Raw genomic sequence first — 22,253 nt, 5'->3', positions numbered from 1 at the left:
GTATGGTAATTGTTTAATAGTTTCAATTAAACAATCAGCATCAAGAATTGATTGGTCGAATTCAGTGGATGATTTGGAAAACCACTGAAAATTTAGTGAATTTCAAGTAGAGATTTATGGCAGTGGCTTTTTATATTTTGTAGATTTATCGCCCTAATTACTAAATACAGAAAGCAGACAAAGAAGTGGCAGATCGCAGGCGGACTCATTTAAGCTATCAATAGACCCATTTGCATTGGTTACCACTTGACCAATTTAGCCTTATGTAGCATCTTAGTGGATTTGATAAAGTACCTGATTTTTTCAACCCATTTTGGACCAACTACATAACAAAATTTCTGAACGTGGGATCTTACAGTTAGTAAATGGTCTGTGAGGACTCCTAAAATGTTACTTAGTTCCCTCTTAACTTAAAACTAAAACTTCAAAGGATTGAAGAAGCTGAATAATATAGAAAAGTTGAAAGGGATTACATCGCTGCCAACGAGAGAGCCAACTCGTCTGCCTTTTGAAGTGTAACCAACTTCAGACCGTTCGCGCAGCTGTTGCACTACAATCAGCTGTTTATCAATTTGCTGAATGACAGTTCGGAGTATTGTTCACAAGTGTACAAAAGCGTTTTGCCAAAAGTGAACGCAAAAAAGTGATCAGCAATGGAATTCAAACGTAATAGTGTGATTGCTTTATATTTAGCTGGAAACTCGTTACAATGATACTGGTAGCAACGCTAAACGCCATGGAGGTGGTCATCAAAAGACTGCAACGTCACGTAAGATGAATCGGAAAGTGAAGAAGCGACTTGAGCGAAATCCACGACGAAGTGCCAATCAAATGGCTAAAGAAATGAAATATCCGACCCCAGCATCCGACGCATATTGAAAAATGAGCTCAAGGTCAAGCCTTACAAGTTCCAAGACGCCCATGATCTCACACCGAAGTAGCAACAAGTAAGACTTGAGAGAGCGAAGCAGTTGCTTCGCTTGGCCGAAAGCGGTCAAATTCCGAACATTGTGTTTTCGAACGAAAATATTTTTCCAATTGAGCAATTCGTAAACTCTCAAAACGATAGGGTTTACTTGACCGACCGTTCAAACGAGAATCTAAGCATCGATTGGCCACCAGGAGGCAGCACCCGCCACCAATAATGGTTTGGGCCGCTGTTACCGCATATGGGCGCTCTCCAATTGTTTTCATCGAGCCTGGCGTCAAAGTAAATGCGACGATATTATCGACAAAGTGTTTTGGGGGCTGCTTTGAAGTCGTGGGCAAACAAACATTTCGGTCGCAAACCATGGCCGTTTCAACAAGACTCAGCACCGTCTCCTAAGCGCGAGTGAACCAAAAATGGCTGAAAAACAACGTTCGGAACTTCATTACGACCACACAATGGCTCTCGAATTCACCAGATGCGAATCCAATGGATTATTCTCTCTGAGCCATTTTGGAGAGCAAGGTCCGAAGTAAAAAATACAATAGTCTCAAGATGCTGAAGAAAGCCACTGTCCGTGAGTGGGGCAAAATACCGACAAGTCCCATTCGGGCAGCTTGCGATTCGTTTTTTGACCGTCTCAAGACCATAGTTAAGGCAAAAGGTGGTCATATCGAGCAAAAGTGAATTGGTCCTAAATTTATGATTATTTTCACACGTTTTGTGCTTTAAAATAAATAAAAATAATTTTCCGAACCGAATGTATGGCTTTTTTAATTGGTTACACTTTATGTTTTATGTCTTCACAACGGTTAACATTAAAACCAAGAATAGTGTTTGTAATCGCTTGAGGGAACCTTACGGAATAGAGCTAAAGCTTCTTTTAATTTATTGGAGCTTAAATCTTTACTTATAAAATTTTTAAGAAGTTAATTCTCATTAGTCCTTAAAAGGAAGAGAAATAGCTAATAAGAATTTATCATATACGCCTTCAAAAAAGTTTACCGAATTTTAAATTTTCCCCATTACTCGTGATCATGTTTCATTAGCGTAATCACCAATCAGGCTGGGTACATTACCCTTCCAATCAGTTGCACCACTGATAATTAAAAATGAACTTGTAGGTTAGCACTATATGGTGACAGCATTTTTGTTTTGAAATGTAATTAAATGGTTAATTGGCAGGGTAATTGGAAAATGGGTTTCAATTGAAACGGTGCCAGTAATTTCATACATATTCACGTATGAGTCATAGCGTGAGACAAATGTGCAGAATATGACTGATATTTTGCATTTATGTATATTTATACCCTGAACAGAGTATATTAAGTTTGTCACGAAGTTTATAACACCCAGAAGGAATCGTCGGAGACCCTATAAAGTATATATATAAATGATCAGTATATCGAGCTGAGTCGATTTAGCCATGTCCGCCTGTCTGTCCGTCTGTCCCTCTGTCTGTCTGTATATATGTATACGAACTAGTCCCTCAGTTTTTAAGATACCGTTTTGAAATTTTGCAAACGTCATTTTCTCTTCAAGAAGCTGCTCATTTGTCGGAACGGCCGATATCGGACCACTATAACATATAGCTGCCATACAAACTGAATGATCGGAATCAAGTTCTTGTATGGACAACTTTCACATTTGACAAGATATATTCACGAAATTTGGTATAGATTATTTTCTAAAGGAACAATGTCATCCCCGAAGAAATTGTTCAGATCGGTTAACTATAGCATATAGCTTCCATACAAACTTAACACATAGTTACTAAGAGAAATGCCCCTGTGAAGGGTATTTAGCTTCGATGCAACCGAAGTTAACGTTTTTTCTTGTTTTATGTAGCTTTACAATAACTCAATGAGGTATACATAATTTTGATACCACTTGTAACGAATATGTGCTAAAAAATTCTGAAAATATAAGAGGGTTTTCAGATTTGATGTAGCACTTTTTGAGAGCTGTAGATTTCTCTGCATGCATCCAAGTTTTTGTGGCATCGTACTGCCCTCTTATTGCCACATCCCGTAGCAGTTGACTGTCATCGTCCACCTCTTCTGTGTTGTTTTCGTCAGCCGCTTTGTCGCCTTGGAATATTTTCATCCTGGTCTTGCGAAAACCGCAGCTGATTTTATTATGAGCTTTCGATGGGGTCCTTGGTATAGACTTAGTATAGACTTAGCGGCTAATTTTAGCGACACTACCTGTAAGAAAATATAAGCCTGGTTCGCGCACTTGTTGAATCTGTGACCCCTAAGGGTTTCTAAAGAGTCAAACTCCGGATGGGTCCAATCGAACTGTCGAGTACATAGCTTAAAACTAGGCTCGGCCATCTGATGTCAATCTCTATCCATCTCTCCTGTTTGGTGCTCGACTAGGAAGAGTTTCCGTCTATGTCCGCCACCTGCAGGCTATCTCTAGTCACGTCGCTGATGTGCCTTGTTCAGTTTTGTTCCTTGGCTTGGTTTTTTGAACAAATTTTCCGACGTTTCATTTTGTAAGCGATTCCTTTTGTGGGAACCGCTTTATCCACAGCTTTCGATAAGAAGTTCTAATTGTTTGTTTTCATGTTCCTCATTGTCTTGCACTATTTACCACTGGTTCTATTTCCTCTTCATCAACTGAAGGGACGGCAACCTATTATTTTCCTCACTTGATTTAGGGACTTCCTCCTTTTTTACTCTGATTTATGCCTTTAGTAAGTATGTAGTGTACTTTGGCCAGTACTCAGGAAGGTTTCCATATTTATGGTTAGGGTACTTTGCTTGGTTCGGGCCAAGTTAACTGCTGTCCTTGCTAGCATACTACGGGAGCACTCTTATCTGTTTCCTAGCTGGATGCGAGGAGCGTATCTTCGTCGGTCCTGGTGTCCTGTACTCTGATTTCAAAGTCATTGTCGCTGTCAAATCGTTGCTCGTCAAGGTATTAGAGGTTGTAGTATCAACGTGGCTTCAGGCAGCAAAATAAGCAACTAACCAAATATTCGCCATGCGCTAAGTCGTGGAAATGACGTGGAGAAGAGGATCTACACACAACACCTGTTAGTCGATTTTGAAGCTGCTTTTGTCAGCACGAAAAAAAGCTTATTGCATGCCGCTATGGCTGAATTTAGTATCCCCGCAAAACTAATACAGCTGAGTAAACTGAGGTTAAACAAAACTAAAAGTCAGGATCGGGAAGTACCTTTCCGAACCGTAGGTCGTCCAACTCTGAGAGTGAGTTAACCCAGAACTCACGCCAATAAAGAAAAAGAAGAATAATAAAATAATAAGTGTTTTCACTAATTTTTTTCACAAAAATGTCTTACAAAAACTTTTGCAACGAAATTAAAATTCTCAGACAAGGAAATATTTCTATAAAAAGAAAATGCAACCATATATTATCTAAAAATAATAACACAAAAACAATAACTTAACAGGCAGGTGTTTCATATAAATATATAGATACAAACATACATATATATGCGTATATGTCCACCACATGCACTGGAAATATCTAATATTAACCTATGATACACCAAAAATTTCGCATTGCTCTATAAATCACCATTCTTTATCGGCATACTTTATCTGGTTCGATATTTCATTGGAGTGCCAAAAAATGCAACATATTGTTAACATGTTTGCTATTAAAAAACAATACAGCAACAAAAAATGCAAAGTGATAAAAATATTTCGACAAACACTTGCCCAATTTTGGCGATGTGGAGAATTGCTCAACGAGAGTAAAGCATCAACAGACGCACTCACACGTTGCACGTCATTACACAGCCACAGGCACACGTCTACGAAACACATGTACATATGTATGTACGCAGGAGATAAATAATTTTATCTGCGACAAGTGTAACTTAACACACCGAAGTTTTATCGCCCGAAATAAAAGTGATATTTTCATTTTTGGTACTTTTTCCCACTTGTTGTTGTTGTTGCTTGTCGCTTCAAGTGCCTCGTCGATAGCGTGGGCCATGCAATCGAATTGGCTTGTCAAAAAAGTGGCAGATGCGTAAGTTAACCGATTTATTTTCGTACTAACGGGACTGCCGACGAGCGCGACTTCGCAGCGAAAGCAATAAAATTAATATGGGAGGAGAAATATGTACATATGTATATGTACATATATAAAATGCCGCAATTTTACTTGCAGTTTTTGAGAAATTTTTAAATTCGAAAATTTAATTTCGAAAATTTCGAAATAACGGTTGTATTCGAAATCTCATTCACATACAGTTTTTGGGAAATTTTTAAATTCGAAAATGTAATTTCGAAAATTTCGAAATAACGGTTGTATTCGATATCTTATTCACATACAGTTTTTGAGAAATTTTTAAATTCGAAAATTTCGAAATAACGGCTGTATTCGAAATTCCAATATGGCATTGAAAGACTTGTCTTTCGTTCGCTGCTTTCATTTCGTATATTAGTCTTAATATCTAAATGAAGAAAAGTCAAATTATCATTATTTCCAAATCAAATTTCAAGTACCGTTATTAAAGTTAAGCTTAACCGTTATTCAAGTTCTCTTATAAGACTTATAAAGTCCATTATTCATACTTTTATCGTTGATTTTTACACAAGTTAATTCTTCTTGAGTAATGTTTTCTGTAACCATTCTTGTTTTTCGTTCTAGCAGATCCTATATTTTAGCTTCAGACAGAATTTCGAGAATAACTATGTTATCAACAATACTCACTGCTCTCATAAACTTTTTATACAATGCCAAAACTATCTCTAAAATAAGTGCAATCTCATAAAATCTATTTTAAACATTTTTTCGTAGCGATTTTACGACCAAGAGTTAGATTATATTACATAAATACAGTTAGCTCAACAAAAATAAACAAATTCATGGAAATAATTCAGTATTGAGTAGTAAAATAGCAGACCCAAACAAGTCCATCAAATTTTATTTATGCGATGGGTACAAATTTACATATGACCATGTCTCAAAGAGTGTGATGAAAATATAGACGAAAGTGTGATGACCCATAAATCAAAAGTGAATAGCTCAAACAGTCATCAACTCATCAAACACATTTTTGGCCATATGTGAGCAGACCAAAATATATACATATCTATTCACATACATACATATTTAGGTGCTACATACATATGTAACGAGTATGTGACTGTATCGAGCTACCCATTTGGAAGCGCTTATGGCACTTAATAAATAGCGATAACCATCATTTCGGAATAACTACGATATCTTAATACATATACGTATATACTAATCTAATCAAAAATCGAATTTCGACAGTCCAAAACAATCCAAAATTTTGGAAAAAACCCAACCTTTTTTTGTCAAAATTTGATTTTTTTCCAACCGCGGGATAATATTTTATAACAGAAAGTATTTTTAGGTTTCATTCACGGAGAGGCCGGAATCACTGCAGTACTGTGGGACCAGTTTTTTGTGCCTTTCTTTTTCTTCAAAACATTTACCTTGCATGCTAAAAATATGAATAAATATACCCTAACAATTTTAAATCAATTGACATAGTATTTTTTCTATACCCAAAAATCACATTTTTGAAGCTATTAAGTGCCTTAAATTCTTAATCTTATTCTTCCGGTTTTTATTCACAAAAATAAAACTTTTAAAAATAAGTTGATGCAATAATACATTTAAAGATCGGCTGGATAGCGTTCAGCAAGAACACGAGCTTTAGCTTAATAAAACTGAATAAAGGGCATAAGTGAGTTATAAAGTATTTTTTCTGCCAATCAATGAAATCGAACTAGATTCGCTCTTCCAAATCTTAACACTAGTTATGTTGATATCGAATAATGTTCATAAAATTAACAAGAAATCAAAATTTTAATTGATAAAGGAGAAAATTCTTCCGAATAACTAATTTAGTAACTGCAGCCAAAATATATATATCGGAAAAAAAAACAAAATTTATTATCAAAACGGCAATACACAAACCATAATATTTAGTTATTAACGAGTAGTTTCTCAAAGTATATTAATCATCCATTAATGTTTTTCAAAATTTCCAACTCAGTTCTCGATAAGCTCGGGTATAAGCGAGCATTTTAGAGCGAGCCGTAAGGAGGGTTTAAAATGCGTTCGCACCATATAGGGATCGTCATCCTACGTGAGTGGTGTACCCACTAAAACACTCCCTCCTTCTATCATGGAATGTTTTCCCCTAGATATCATTTTTTCGAAGATATTTTCCGCACTTAGTTCTCCGAGTTTATTTTGTACAGTCCTCCGTGCTTCTTTCCACCGGTGGCACTTGAAAATGGTATGGTTCGTCTCCGTAAATACATGCTGGGCTTTCTGCTTTTCGCACGTTGTTTAGGTATTTTCGGAAATACCCGTGACCGGACAGCATCTGTGTTATATAGTAATTTACCTCGCCGTGTTTTCTACTGTGCCACTTCTCTATTTCTTTAATCAGTTTTGCGGTCCATCTTCCTTTGCTCTCCCTTGTCCACCGATCTTTCCAGAGTTCGAAAGTTTGCTTCCTCGCTTGTTGTCTTGTGGCCATGTGTACTTCTATTCCGTCTTTCTTCCATGAGTCCAGTACGTCAATTTGTTGTCCATTCTTATTCCAAGGTATTTTAGGGTTTTCGTCGTTTTAATAGTTTCTGAATGAACTTGCATGTTAACCTCCAGCGGGATATGTTTCCTAGTGAGCAGGATCAGTTCTGTTTTTTCAGCAGCTAGGCTGAGGCCGTGTGAGTCCAACCATGTCTGTGTTCGTATCATAACTTGTGTCAGTCGACGCCTGGCCATGTCGGTATTACGCGCGGTTATGACGGCGGCGATATCGTCTGCATAGCCAACGAGGTAGCAATCGTCAGGCATTTCAACGTTTAAGATTCCATCGTAGCTGGCATTCCATAGATCTGCTCCAAGTATTGATCCCTGCGCTGCTCCAGAGGTTATTTCCTTACTTTGTGGGCCATCGCTCGTATCGTATAGTAGTTTTCTGTCTTTAAGATAGCTTCGTACCATTTTCATCAAGTAGAGGGTCTTTTTGAAGCGACTTTCTAGTGCGCCGATCATATTTTCCCATTTTGCGCTATTGCAGCATTTCGTATGTCGATATATACAGTATAAAGTCACCCGTATATTCGAAAATCTTTATATTAGGTATATCGAGTCTAAGGAACATATATGTAAACACATTGACCGATATTTTCGGCAAAAATTCAACTATATGCATGGGGTGCATGGATGACAGTTCTCTAGATAATCTATAAAATTTTGGGATGCCATAAGTTTGCTAAAGGGGATATTGTAGTCTAGAAACTGGAAAATATCTAAAAAAATTTTTCATTATTCGATAATTTAGATATTCAAAAATATCTTCCTAAATATCTAAAGATACAATCAGCCGATAGATATCATATGAATATTCTTGAAATATCTCTCTATTAATTTTTCTGCTTCAATTCTCAATCAAATTCTTGAAATATTACACAGAGCAATAAAAAAAAATTAAAATTGTAAAAAGAAATCGAGAAGAATCCAAAAATTTGTGAAAAAATTGACCTTTCTTTTTGAGTAGTGCTTTTGTAGTTTCCTGTGATAGCAACATTCGTACTAATCAAGAATCTGTTAGTCTTTTTACACTGCCAAATATGTATGTATGTATGTATGTAAGTGAACTGATCCTTCACTTTTTGAGTTAACAATCTGAAATTTCTTCACAAAAACTGCTCACTTGTTGGAACCGGATAACTATAAACATAGCTTTTTGAAGAGATCTTCACGAAATTCGGCATAGATGTTTCAAGGTAACAGTAGAATCTCAAATCATATTGTTCAGTTGGGACCTTTATAGCATATAACTGTCATACAAACAGGCCAGTCAAAATCAAATTTTTCTATGACAGATTATTGCCTACGGAAACACTAAAATCTTCGAACTTATTGTTCAGCTTACAGTTTCTCATTTTTACTATAGTATAAAAATATTCTAAGAGATATTTATTCTATAAGATTTAATTTTTTTTGTCTATCCTCTGCAGAATAATTTTTTTTGTTGTAGTTTGCTTTATTAACATATTTTAATTCTTTTCATGCTACTTTTTCCGTAACAGCAGCAAAATCAACATGCCAGTTAACGTGGACATCAAAGAGGTGACCGCAGCTCTGGGAAAAAAATTCCCATTGGGTACGTACTTTACGCACACGTGCACATAACTTTCCTTTATTCAAAAAATTCATATATTTTTGCGCTTTTTTGGGGCATGAAATTTTATTAGCACCCGAAAATGCATACGGAATATATTACGAGAGCATGCAGCCAAAGGAATATGCGCATATTACATATATATGTACTATGAAGTACCGTTAACGTGAATGCAAAAACCTGTTGCTGACATTTTTATGATGAAAGCGCATACAAATAGATATTTTTTGCTTAAAAAATATGTGATGAATGCAGTACATCATCTCTTACTTTGAATTAGTCTCGCCGCAAAAAGCGATTGTTGATTACTTTTTTTTGGATACTGGCTTATATGAACTTTGACTCTATGCTTCTCTCCTCTTTTCTCATATTTCAAGTCATCATTATTATTATTATTGGTCTTTGTAGAGTATTGCTCTCTTTCATAAATACATAAATATTTCGATATCTTTATTGACACATTCACTTTTCATTGCCATAAAAAATATTTATGTGTATTTTTTGTTCATTGAACATACCCACACACATAAGCCCAGCCAGACTGCTCGAAGCGTTAGGAATTCATGCATTGAAATACACTTTTTCGTTCATAATTTATTGATCCTGTCATATATAATTTCCTTTGTACGCAAATTTTCGGCTTCTCATATCTCATACAAAGTTTGGCATTCGGTGAACAATGGAGAGAAACGAATACCGTCGCCACAAATTAAGTTAACACTGCGCTTATCAGCAAAGTAACAAATACAATAAAGGCGTTAAGCAAATTTATGGGCTTCTCCTCATCAAACTGCACTATATACATACATATGCTTCAATGAGCCCAAAGTTCAAAGTATTCAAATATATTTATAAAAGTGCTCAAATTTTATTGCTCTTAGCGTTAAAAATTATCAAAAAGAGACTACTATACTATAGTTCAAAAACTCAATTTTTTTCTTCTAGAAAAAATCCATATAATTATGACATCTGATCAAATATGACCCGGATTGTCTTTAAAGTCGACCTCAAATAGGCTCCTAAGTCAATTAAATGCAAGCATTGACGTTGTACGATGCAATACTGATGCAAATGAAAATCGTTCGTTGAACGCGTTCTACAATCACGTTCCTCAATATTGAGCTTCACTGCTAGCTTTCAATCAATCAAGGATGAGGTCCAAGTACTGCACCTTTCAGACAGGATGAAGTTGTTAGAACCTTAATGCGGGAGAGGGGGTGCATTATGTATTTTATACAGATTGCTAAATAAACTCAGTCCAGTTTAAAGCCGGTTCTTTCTTACCCTTGGTTTAACTCATGAACGATATATACGATTTTGCATTTAACAATGTGAGCAACATCATATATATAGGCTATCAAATGACAGTCTCATCCCGCGAGTTCTTTCAATAGGTCATTTATCACGTATGCAGAATAAAGCGAGAGCACGCAGTTTTGCGGGCTGCTTCCATTGACCTTTTGTAGTGCTCGCGCACTTCCCTACATCGTCACGACAGTTATATCGCTGAGAAGGCAATAGATAATATGCTTGAGGCCCGATTCCACCTCCAACTTCTGCAGGGTAATACTGACTGCTTCGGGCTGCACTTTGTTGAATACTCCCTCAATGTTAAGCAATGGCACTACTACATATCCCGTTAACATGAGGGCTTCCAGTCATGACATCACAGCGTGCACAGTATTAAGCGCAACTATCCTTGTTTGACCCTAATACATATCACGTCTCTCGGTATACTGTCCCTGATATGGATATGGTTCATAACCTTCTCCAACGTCTTCACAAAAAAAAGACGAAAAAGTCTAATAGCACTAAAATCATTGGCATTAAGATGTGAGCTCTTTCCAGTCTTCGGTATGATCACCACCCTTACCTGCCTCTCAACCTTGGGAATGTGACTAATCTAACACCGTTCGCTTAGAGCGGAGCAACTAGCTGCAAGATATCTTCATTGTCCGCTTTGATCATTGCTTACTAATGATACCATCAGTTGAACAGGACTTAAATTTTAAGTTGGTTCTCGTTCAGAAGATCTAAGAAGTTTGTACCACCGTCCTGGACCCTCCTAGATGCACTTCTTCAGTGGATTGGTTCTTTATCCTGAGATAACCGATAAAAGTACGGGTTTTAACGAGAATGCGTCATCGAAAACTTGAACACACCCCTCTTGTAACGACTATAACTACGAAAAAGTTAAGGAAACAGTGTTTCAAAAGCTTTTTGGCATCAGAGAGATAACAAAAGACCTAAATATCTCTTGTGGAACCACTAAACACATTTTGGGTAAAGTTTTGGGTATAGCGTATAGTAACAAAGACCTGAATTTTTTTAGAAAAACGACGTCGAGTAGACGCCGCAAAAAAATGCATTACTGATGACAAGACGTGGGAGTAAAATTAAGACTTCGAAACTGACCAACAAGCAAGCGAATGCCAGTCTAAACTTAAGCCAAAACCGTCAAAACAAAAAATCGATAAAAGGCACTGAAGGACTAAGACTTGTAACAAATGTATGAAAACTTGGTCTTAGGGTTGGCATGTCTGTACTGTATTGGCTTAGGAACCTATTTTAAAAGCAATAGTAAAGATTTGTATTTAAGTCCGGGTCAAATTTGATCGCATAATAAATATAGGATTAATCGAGTTCTGTCTACCAAGGAATCAAAAACAGCAAATTAATTCATTATATTTTTTATTTATTTTACAAAATTTGTTTTATTGAGGTAACACTGTATACATTCATTCTCTTTTACAAAATCTATAAATGTAAATTTATTCAAATTTAACAAAATTAACTATGATAAATATATTTTCAGTTCCGTTTTATATATTTAAAGACTAACTACACGACTACCCAACACCAACGTAATGCTAATTTAACTATTTACCCACACTAACCAATACAACTAACTAAATAATAATCAATATATATTATCAGCGCAATTTCTGCATTTGGCAACTTCTATTAAAGCATTACACACTTTTCCTTAAACCGGGTATTGTATAGAAAGAGATTTATTCATAACCACAAATTATATACACACTCGCACGGTCTTCAACTCTTACCAACACTACTACTACCTTCACCAGCTAACTACTCTAATATAATTTTAAATTTCCCGCTTCCACTGCAAAAGGCAGCCTTAACAAATAACTGTTACCAACAGCCCTGCATAACGGATAATTGCTGTACTGCACCGCAACCCACACGATTCTGCATATAATCCGGGAAATTGCTCTGCAGCACACGCATTGTGTTGCGCTTGTAGTCGGGCACAGCATGCGTCGCCAGCTGACAGGTATCGCTGCGGTAGACTGGCTTAAAGTTTGTCTCCGTAAAAGCGCTGGAAGTGTCCCAGCGATAGACCTCCGCATCGCCTTCATTGCGGAAGAATATGGCCGAACCGTTGTCAGTGCCGATAATGACCATGCGCGAAGGCTTCTTACCCAAATCTTTAAGTATAGAATTTAACAAATGAGTTATCAAAGCGCTAAGCAAACCGTGATTTTAACCACAACTTACCCAATATACGACCATCGGCCACACCGCTGCGCAAGTACTCGGACTGTAGTGAGAAAAGTCTGTTCGTGCTCAAGTAGGTAAAGTACAACTCTGTTGTGCCACAATCCTTGCGTATCAGCGCGATATAGAGCACATCACGCGCTCTACAACCCGAAGCTACAGCTTTCGGCAGCACCACACGGAAGCCACGATCAGCTTGTAAATTATAAACGATGATGGCACGATTCGCAGCATCACTCACATACACGAAGCAGCTGCCATCAGGCGCATAATCCACCACAATGTATTGCAAGCGCGAGTTTGGCGATGTCAGGCCCTCTAACGAAATGGATTTCAACACTTTGCCCGTCTTCACGGAAAGCGCTACCACTTTGGCGGTGCATTTGCGCTCGGGCGTCTCAAGCGTGTTCACAATGCCCGTGTCCAATACCCACAACACGTCATTTTGATCGACAACCAAATCGACTACGGACTGGAAACCCTTACATGTGCTATCATCCTGCATATCCCAGCAGGGAAAGGGTGCAAAGGTGGCTTGGCAAGCGCCCGGTTTGAGCGTGGTCTTCACAAGTGTCGCCGGCACGCCGTGCTTATAGCGCGGTAATGCCAAAAAGACGGTGTCACCCACTATCTGCGCACGCGTCGCTATCACATTCTTCGAGATGTACTTGCCCGAGCTGCGAAAGAGCGAACGCGACGAGCCCGGAAACTCGAACTGTCCGCCGGTCCATTGTAGCGAGGTGACTGCAGGTGGCGTGACCACCGTTTCAGCGCTACTTCGCGTATCCCCGTATTTCGCCGCGAGCGCGTGAGTCCACAGACATTGTGCGAAGGCTGTAAGCAGCAGGCAACGTGTCCACATGCTTTTACGTATATTTAATAAGGGTCTTACGCAATTATTATGCGAACTTGCTTAATTTTATTTATTGAACTCTTTATGTGTAATTTGTTTGCACTTCGCCGCACTCTGCGTCAGCGCCTGCTTATTTGCAACTTCAGCAATAATATTTATTTCATATGAATTTATTGCTATTTTATATGGTTTTGCATTATGCTGGCTTCGCATGGCGCGCATACGAGTTCGCAATTGGCTGGCGACAGACGTGACGCGCGTCAATGCGCATTGCGGATTTCCATTACAATTTCACTGTCAAGGTCGTATGCCGCCGTCAGCAGTGTCACCCGCCGCGCGTCTGCCGGCGTTTATTGTGTATTTGGTGGCTTGTTATTATGTTGATTTATTATGGTTTCACCAGTTGACATATGTCGGTATGTACGCGCAAAAGAGCGTGGCAAGACGAAGGTCTGCCTTGCGGCACGAGCCACTTACTACTTCTGGTACATGTTACTCACTTCCATTTTCACTTCCCACATGTACTTAAAATATGTAGCTATAAACAATGAACAATTTCATCTTGGCTGAAAACTATTTCCGGATTTTTTAAAAATGTCCGAAGATTTCAAAAGAAGTCCAAATTGACAGTGAAGGGGGAGAACTTTCGAGATACAGTTCTTTGGCCGCTCATGTATGTTGTTTCGGCTGATTGACTTAACAGAGACTTGAAACTTGCATCGTGTTCTAACATAGTATGTTGCCTTTGGTACTCTGACCTACATATTATTCTAACAAGCCAACAATGAATTACATAACCCAAATTTACAAATATTCAAATTTTCTGGGCTTCACTATATAGACCTTCATGTAGTGTTTTCTAGAGGTTTCTAACTTCTGAAAATTTGTTAGAACTTCACCTAGGAGTATGGTATTTTGCGCCCCATCCATCGAACGCGCATGACTTCGGTTAAGAGAAATCTCTCCATAACATACTTAGTCAAATCAAAAGCTGAAATATCCCCTCTCAAAGATTTTTAAAATTGAGCCTTAACACTCCAATTACACTTGTATTACAAACTTCTTTTAAGTATTCAGAACTTTTGAAACTTTACCAAATCCACACTTTCAATTCGCTGAAGTGTAGTACTTTGACCCCAAAGTGAATGGAAACCCTTACTACTTTGACACTAGTTAAATGACGCAAAGTCAGAAATAATTACTAAAACCTTAATGATTTATTGGATGTGCTATCTGCGGCTCTAGAATTTGGGAAATACTTGGAGAGATTTCGAGAGTCTCCACTTCTCCTATTTGGTTGTCTGAGGTACTGAATAGACTTTTCATAGTCCCTATAAATAAAAGTGTCATCAGGGCATCAAACTAAGAGAGAAATCCCAAAAATATTAGATTAGATTTTAATTAATCCTTATACAAACATATGAGCAAGAAACCGGAAAGTCTGGTTTAACAATTCCTTGAAATGGTTAGATGACGCAAAGTCAGAAAAAGTTATTAAAACATCAATGATTTATTGGACGTTCTATTTATAACTTTTGAATTTAAGTTATAAATATACATTTGGAGAGATTTCGAATGTCTCCACTTGACTTTTTGGTTAATTAATGGTTTATTGTTTTAGAATTTAGGGTATACTAAACTATTTGGAGAGATTTCGAAAGTCTCCACTTGACTTTTTGATCCATCAATGATTTATTGGATGTGTTGTCTAAAATTCAAGAATTTAGGAATTAATTATTAAGTCTCCACCTGACTTTTCAGTTTTTTTTCCACAGTTCCTCGAAGTAAAAGTGTAAACAGGATTAATTCCATAAAAATCTGGTTCATTTAAGTTACAATTCTGTACAGATAAATTTCTAAGTCCTCCAAATAAACCTAAGGTATTGGTTGGTATTTATTTCTGAAGAATCTTCAAACTGTAGCTCTGCTCGCTTAAAAATCTTAACTGTTTCCTAACAAACTTCCTTTTTAGCTTCTGACTTTATATTCTCTAGTATTCGTTATGACTTCGTGTATACTACATATGTATGTCCTACATTCGTTGAGTCGTGAAAATTTTAATATATATAGCTTTGCCAAGAAAGTTAGTAATTTAACATCCTTTTCAACTGTACATACGGTATATTATTCATTGAAACTCTTTCGGCTCATTCAAACATCAAAACAAAATTTTCTTAGAATTTATATTTAAAGCTTCGCTATGACTTCGTGCAATCGTTGCTTGTGCGCTTTTGAAATTCACACTTTTAAATCACAAAATCAAATTTTTAGGGGTCATAAAATCGAGGTAATCAAAGGTCATAGCTCCAAGCGACTAGTTCATTAGCTCGTCTTAACACCTTGGCAATCAGTCTACGGCAATTGTACTTAAGGTTTAGCGGTTTCTTCGAATTTATTTACGCAATTTCGTTTGAGATTTTTCTGGAAAGCATTTTCAGCAGTTAACGGGAAATTCGCACATACTTACGCAATTAATTTCGCAGCATTTTCACCTTGTCCAAAGCGATCTGATTTCAATTTCGCCTCAAATCAACACCAGTCTTGGAATAATAATGAAATTTGGTGGAATTAATGAAGATTATTATGGAAATTGATATTCACGGGTAATTGAAGAAGGGGTCAACGAGGGCAAGCGGTTCAGAAAATGATTATATAAATATGTATATATTGCCGAAATTGTTGAATAAACAACTTTATGCAGGCTCAGACGCGCCGGCAGCATAACAAATTGATATATTTATATAAAAATACAATGACTACGCAAAATTACTCAAATTAATATATAAAAAATAAAATTTCCCTTCTTGTTGTTGTTGATCGTCTTGCATTAATTCAATTTTAATGCCACTTTTGCCTTAAATGAAATCATGCCTACTTAATGCGAGCACAAGCAAGCTCCGCGCACCATGAAAGGGCATATGAAGGGGTAACGGTATTGTGTAGGTCGACATAAAATTATGGTAGAACGATATAACGAATGAGCGGCGTTGTTATGACCCTTCATGGGTGTATATAAAAGTTGAGATTTAAATGCCAATAAAAGCGCTTTATTATTAAAACGCCAGAAATTATGCTACATTATTGCGTGATTTTGTTTGCTGAAGCAAATAAATGGAAATGCGAGTTGGATTGAATAGCCAAGCAGGAAAATTGAAGGTGTAAAAAAATTTAGAAAAATAGTGTACTACGGCTAGCGTGTTAAGAGATCAATGTGTAAAAAATATGTCTTCTAATAAATTGAATTATGAGCTTTTAAGGAAGTTTCCTGAAAAGCTTGAAAAATTATTTTTGGAGTGGTTGCCATATTCATGATGGGTGTATATGCCATTAAGGGTCACATCAAATATGAGAACTTAAAAAATGAGAATTTTGGAAATTGAAAAACAAAAACAAAGGAGTAGAATTTTAGAAGAAAAAAATTATATTTATTTCAAGTTGCAAGCGATTTCTATCGAAACTGTAAAAGACTTACTCGCGACTGTGAATCGGTTTCAATGCCCAACGGCAGCGCTAACAGTCAAGCTGGAACTCACACTGTTCCACACAGTAATCAAGCAGACAGCTAAACATACAGCAAAAGGCTCTGGCAGTAGGAAGGTAATCTCGTCGTGAAGACTTAAGAGATGATGGCTCTTCTCCCATGGAAAAGCACTACCAAAACTGTAAACTTCATAAAAATTAGTTAGCCTCTGCAGCGAATCTAAAAAGAAGCATTCCGTGCTTGACCTACTGCTAAGAGATAGCACAATAGATTAAGTGGTACTGAGCATTACATCTGTCGGCCAGCTTGTCAAGTGTCATACTCACGCATTTCGGTCTCTCTCTTTTTTGGTCTGCAAATGCGTCTAACTTTCAACTTCAAATCTCGGGATCTATCCCAACCCGCAATTGTTGTGGTCGATCATAACCTAACCTAACAAAGTAGGCAGTTTGTTTTCTCTCCGCTACGACACGGCACTCCTCATGGTATCAGCTGTTTTCATGCCTTTTCCGAAAACCAATTGTTGATGAGTGCTCTCGGAGAGCAGGAGTGCAAGTAGTAGAAAATCGTTCGGCTGTCTGTTGAGAATGCAACTTCTCGTTGTTGCTGGAATCTAGTACTACAGATAACCATATTTCGGGCGCCGACGAAGTCGATCAGCCTCAACCCATTTGGGGATGTTTCATTGTGGAGGCTGAATTTATCGACCATTTTTCCAAAGATACCTTCTTTGCCTACCCTGGCGTTAAAGTCGGAGTGAAATCTTGGACTCAGCCACAGAATGTCTCTCAAGAGTCCACTCTTCTCAGTTCTTGTCCCGTCCATCGCACTTCTTGGATGGCGATGTTGTCAGCCCTTACTCTTCCGAAGACATCAACCAGCTGGGCAGCGGTACCTTCCTAATTAAAGGACCGAACATTCAAAATACTATCAAAAGGCGGGTCTCTCATCTGAGGCTGTTGTTTCCTTTTCATAAAGAGCGTTTTTTTTTTAACTGGCGGGTCACAAACCCAACGTACAACGCTGGGGAGGGATGATTCGTTTTCTTACTTTAGGCCAAAGTGGAGATTGTTTATGGTTTCAACTTCCCTACAGGCGTTCGGCCACACAGTGGACTTTCTTGCAGGCAAGGCAAGCGCCCAGCGCCAAGCATTACGATCATCAGACTTATTGTATGCCATAAGTCCACAAAGACGAGTGCTTTAAATATAATCACAAATCGCAAATGTATTTCTGTATTGCTGAGCAAAGTATAAAAGGAAGATAATACAACAATGGCAGAAGCATAGAAGAAAGTCAAAGGCAAACACTGTAATTATGGGCATTCACATAAATTACGAGCTGTCTATCTTATTGTTTGCAATTTCTCGCAATATTCCTCCTTTTTGTAGGTCAATCACGAATGATTGGCACGATTAATGTCGATATAAAACGCATGGATGCCATACTTCAATGAGCTTGCGTTTTGCACTCAAGCAACTGTGGCAACAATGGCAACAATGGCCACGTTGCTTGTCTCATCTTTTATGGCAGCAAAGAGAGGGCACGGAGGCGATGCCAGCGCTTGTAAACAAACAAATAATCAGTGCGTTATTTTAATCGCCAACATATTGTATTTAACGAGCGATGCCTGAAAAACATAAATCCATTTTCGCTTTGGTATTTTGTCTTTGTGTGTTTTTGCACTGACCTTTTTTCATTCATTTAAACAATTCTACGCGATTTAGTGGTTTTTTGCCTTTTGCCTTTGCACCTTGCCGACGTTTACCTTTCAGTGAGTAATAACTTAGCTATATTAAAAATAACAGTAAATGCAACAACAGCAAAAACGTAAGCCCAAGCTAGCAAAAATTAATATGCCGAGTAGACAACTTCACCGCAAAAATAATTTAATGGCACACTCCATATTTTTTGTGATTTTTGTTATTGTAATCAAATTACACTTAACGATAATTAAAAGGCAGTAATTGCATATACACATGTAATTAATTATGATTTCAGTTTTCCATTGGAATTTTGATGTGTTTCATTTCAGAATGAAAATACTGAACCAGAAATGCGGGTAAGAATGTTGGGTATATACCCCACCTCTGAGCCTCAAAACTTTGATATAAGCCTACCTATGACAGATCATAAAAGCTGAAAGATTCTTATAAGGCCATTTTTAGCCCAAGTGCGACCTCTGAGCATAAGGGAGTACTAGAACTGTCCCACCACAAACCGCTAAAGGCCATAAAGTTGACTTTCGAACAAACATTTAGTTAACTTTATAACTTCTCCGACATAAGGAGAAAACCTTATGTAAACCAAACACTTCAGTTTTTTTAGGTCATATTCTAAAAAAGAAAACCTAGGCGAGAAATTTTCCAAAACAGCAATACTATAAATTAGTAATCGGAGGATGGAGTCATATGACCTAGCCAACGTAGCCGCGGTCTTTTAATTCGCTGAACTATGCCAAAGACGTCGTATATTTCGTACAGCGCATAGTTCCATCGACTGCGATATTCGCCCTGGCCAATGCGCAAAGGCCCGTAAATCTTCCGCAGAACCGTTCTTTCGAAAATTCGTACAGGCGACTCATCAGATGTTGTCATCATCCAGGCCTCTGCACCATACTTCTCAATTGTGGGGTCTTCCTTTTTGTGGATTGGGCGAAGCACACTTAAATTCCAATCGTCGGGCATGCTTTTCGACCGACCATATTCTACAAAGAAGATAATTCTCAGTTCTTCGCCGCCTTATTTGAATAGCTCGGCCGGAAATCCATGGGCCCTTGCCAGTTTGTTGTTCTTCATACGTATCTATTAAGATCAGCAAACTACGAATTATCTTTCTCTATTATTTTTTTCAAAAAGTGATAAATATTTTTCTAACAAAACCCATTCCCGATCAACCCGCTAAATAAAAGTACTGGTTCCATACAGCTTACGAAAAATTGACTTATTAAAAATTCCATCTATCGCAAATATTGTGCGTCGACCTTGGCATCAATCGGAATTTTGGTTGATTTAGTTCTTCAAGAGAGTCATCCGAATTTTTCCAATCAGTAAAATTAAAACAAAGGTCTTATCGCATCTGATTGTTTAGATCATCGAACGATTTAAAGTAGTTGCACCTTTCTCTTCTCTTGATCCCGGGAATGCCGGCTATCCAGAGCAGAGTGTCTTAAAAATCGAAATTATTATAGAATATCATATGTAAATGCTTCTTTTATTCAAATGTATTAAAACTGCTAAATTATTTTGAAATTCATTTCATGGCAAAATTTCTCTCATTTTCATCTGCAATTCTCAACACATTTATGCAATGAATTATTCGTTTACATACTAACCAAAACTCATTGTCGTCTTTCGGGTAAACACCAATTTCCCATAAATTCTGGCATTCAATTTATATTGTCATCGCCAATAAACGTTTTGCCTTCGCTTTTATGCGTTTTAAATGAAAATTGCTGTAAACAAGTGCAATAATTTCACCGACAATTGCATGTCCTGCCATCGAAGGCAAACAACATGGAAAGCGCACCAGCAAGCTCATTGAATGCACATAAATTTCTTTGAATCCACACAAGCATCCATGAGTCACTGTAAACAATGATGATTTGCTGTATAAACAAACGCCAACGAGGGGCGCTGCAAAGTGTAGGGTGCACCCTGTAAGGGAACATATAAATTCTGGCTATGAACTAGTGCAGTACTAGTAAGTTTCGCAAGAACAACCAGTTAGTAATCTTTTTAAAGTTTTTTTGCTCATTTTCAAACTAGTTTGGAACTGGTCCTAAAGTAACTAGTTACATATGAACCTCAAAGCAACTAGTTACAAGTCAGTCTTAAAGCAACTAGCTTAGTTTAAATCTAATTGAGTTGGTAATGTCAAAAAACTGCAAAGTAGGGTATCACTTTAGAACTGGTAATACTACTGGCCGATAATCGGTCCATCTTTGCTGGGTTCGAGCACCTTACAGTATAAATATATGTAGATATATATATATAATATTCACATATATATACATTTCCGATATGCGACTTTTGCCACCGTCCACTGTTGCCAGCTCGTAAGCAACCATTGCGCCAAACAATTGGGGCAAGCAGTTGCGTTGAAAGCATGTATTTCTTCTGCAAAATTTTCAAAGCAAGCAAAATGCAAATGTCACTGTCTTAAATGCATCCATTGTATGTATGTATATACTGAATATTTGTATGCACGTCAACGAATTTGTGTCAAAGGAAATTACAAATTCATTTATAATGCTTTAGTTTTGCTGTTGTATTTGCAGTCAAACTCGTTTGGTGCAGCTTTAAACACCTATTTCCCGTTAGCTTGCATTTATATTCTTATTTTCTCGCCATTTGTTCTCATTTCGCATATTTCTGCAGCAATTGAAATGTAAACAAATTTCTGTCTTGACATTAGTCGAATCAAAAGTCAACAGAAGGATGTAACGCAGGGTGTACTTTTAGGGGTATACGATTTGCTAGACAGTCAGCTTTAAACCAGCTGTCAAAAAATGTTTGCTTAGTATACTTTGACAATTTAGACTTGTAAGACAAGGTTCAAATCTGTCGGAAATTTATTTTCGAAAGCGAAGAGGCAAATTTCTTGAATAGCTGTTGTACAGAATGACAGCTTTGCTCTAAAAACAATAAAATTGGGTCAGTTATAGATCATAACCAAAAATTGTACTGAAATTTTAAACGGTATTGCCAACTAAGACAACTCCACTGTGGATAATTTCTTGAATTTTTCTATGTGTTTTTTTTTAATATTTATACCTCTAAAATAATACCATATATAATATTTGTGTTTGTAAATATGTTCAATTCTTTGAAAAAGTATTTGATTTATAATATGTTCAAAAAAAAATAATTTTTCACTTCATGAATTTGTAAAAATATGACAACTACCAATCATTATCTCCTCTCTTTTCGAGACATAATTTCAAATCGATATTCTAATAATAATAAAAGGGCATCCTTACCGCATTTATAGCAGAGCGCTTTGCCTCCTTAGCTCATAACAAAAATGTTAATTTTATATTTGGCACCGGGAATTCAACATTTGTTTATAAATTGTTGACATTCTGTGTACAGTTTTGCATTGAAAATTTTGCTGATATTTATATTAACGCCAGACTCTTTTCCTGCTCACAAATGCAAAATACATGCAAACTACATTCAATTTCAAATTGTTGATGCGAAAGCAATTCGAAGACCAACACATTGATTTTTTCCATCGTTACATTGCCTTGATGAAACAGCACATTCTTCAAACCTCAAACCTCAAATATTTACTTCCGTTTTACAATTAA

General features: G+C 37.2%; 2 protein-coding genes across 2 annotated transcripts in view; both read right to left on the bottom strand.

Moving 5' to 3' along the window:
* The window catches only part of LOC120777031 (vegetative cell wall protein gp1-like), a 62,701-nt gene extending 54,747 nt beyond the window's left edge, over positions 1 to 7,954 (bottom strand). The window contains exon 1 of the mRNA XM_040108142.1: positions 7,556 to 7,954. Within this exon, the coding sequence (XP_039964076.1) occupies positions 7,556 to 7,954 (399 nt within the window). The remainder of the gene's footprint in view (positions 1 to 7,555) is intronic.
* A 4,180-nt stretch (positions 7,955 to 12,134) lies between these two features.
* Positions 12,135 to 13,470, bottom strand: LOC120778514 (protein yellow). Its single transcript, XM_040110348.1, has 2 exons — positions 12,609 to 13,470; positions 12,135 to 12,538 (listed from the first exon to the last, which is right to left on the bottom strand). Exons 1-2 carry the CDS (start codon positions 13,468 to 13,470, stop codon positions 12,243 to 12,245), a joined length of 1,158 nt encoding a protein of 385 aa, XP_039966282.1. The 3' UTR covers positions 12,135 to 12,242.
* Positions 13,471 to 22,253: the final 8,783 nt, after the last annotated feature.

The sequence above is a fragment of the Bactrocera tryoni genome, chromosome 5 (assembly GCF_016617805.1).
Source record: "Bactrocera tryoni isolate S06 chromosome 5, CSIRO_BtryS06_freeze2, whole genome shotgun sequence".
Classification (NCBI taxonomy): domain Eukaryota; kingdom Metazoa; phylum Arthropoda; class Insecta; order Diptera; family Tephritidae; genus Bactrocera; species Bactrocera tryoni.
Note: the sequence above shows the minus strand (reverse complement) of the source record. Positions and strands in the feature narration are given on the sequence as shown.

Excerpts from the sequence above, each read along its gene's own strand:
- LOC120778514 (XM_040110348.1), bottom strand. The coding sequence starts at position 13,470 with ATGTGGACACGTTGCCTGCTGCTTACAGCCTTCGCACAATGTCTGTGG. Across the intron at positions 12,539-12,608 it reads GGCCGATGGTCGTATATTGG|ATTTGGGTAAGAAGCCTTCG; the intron begins GTAAGTTGTGGT and ends CTATACTTAAAG.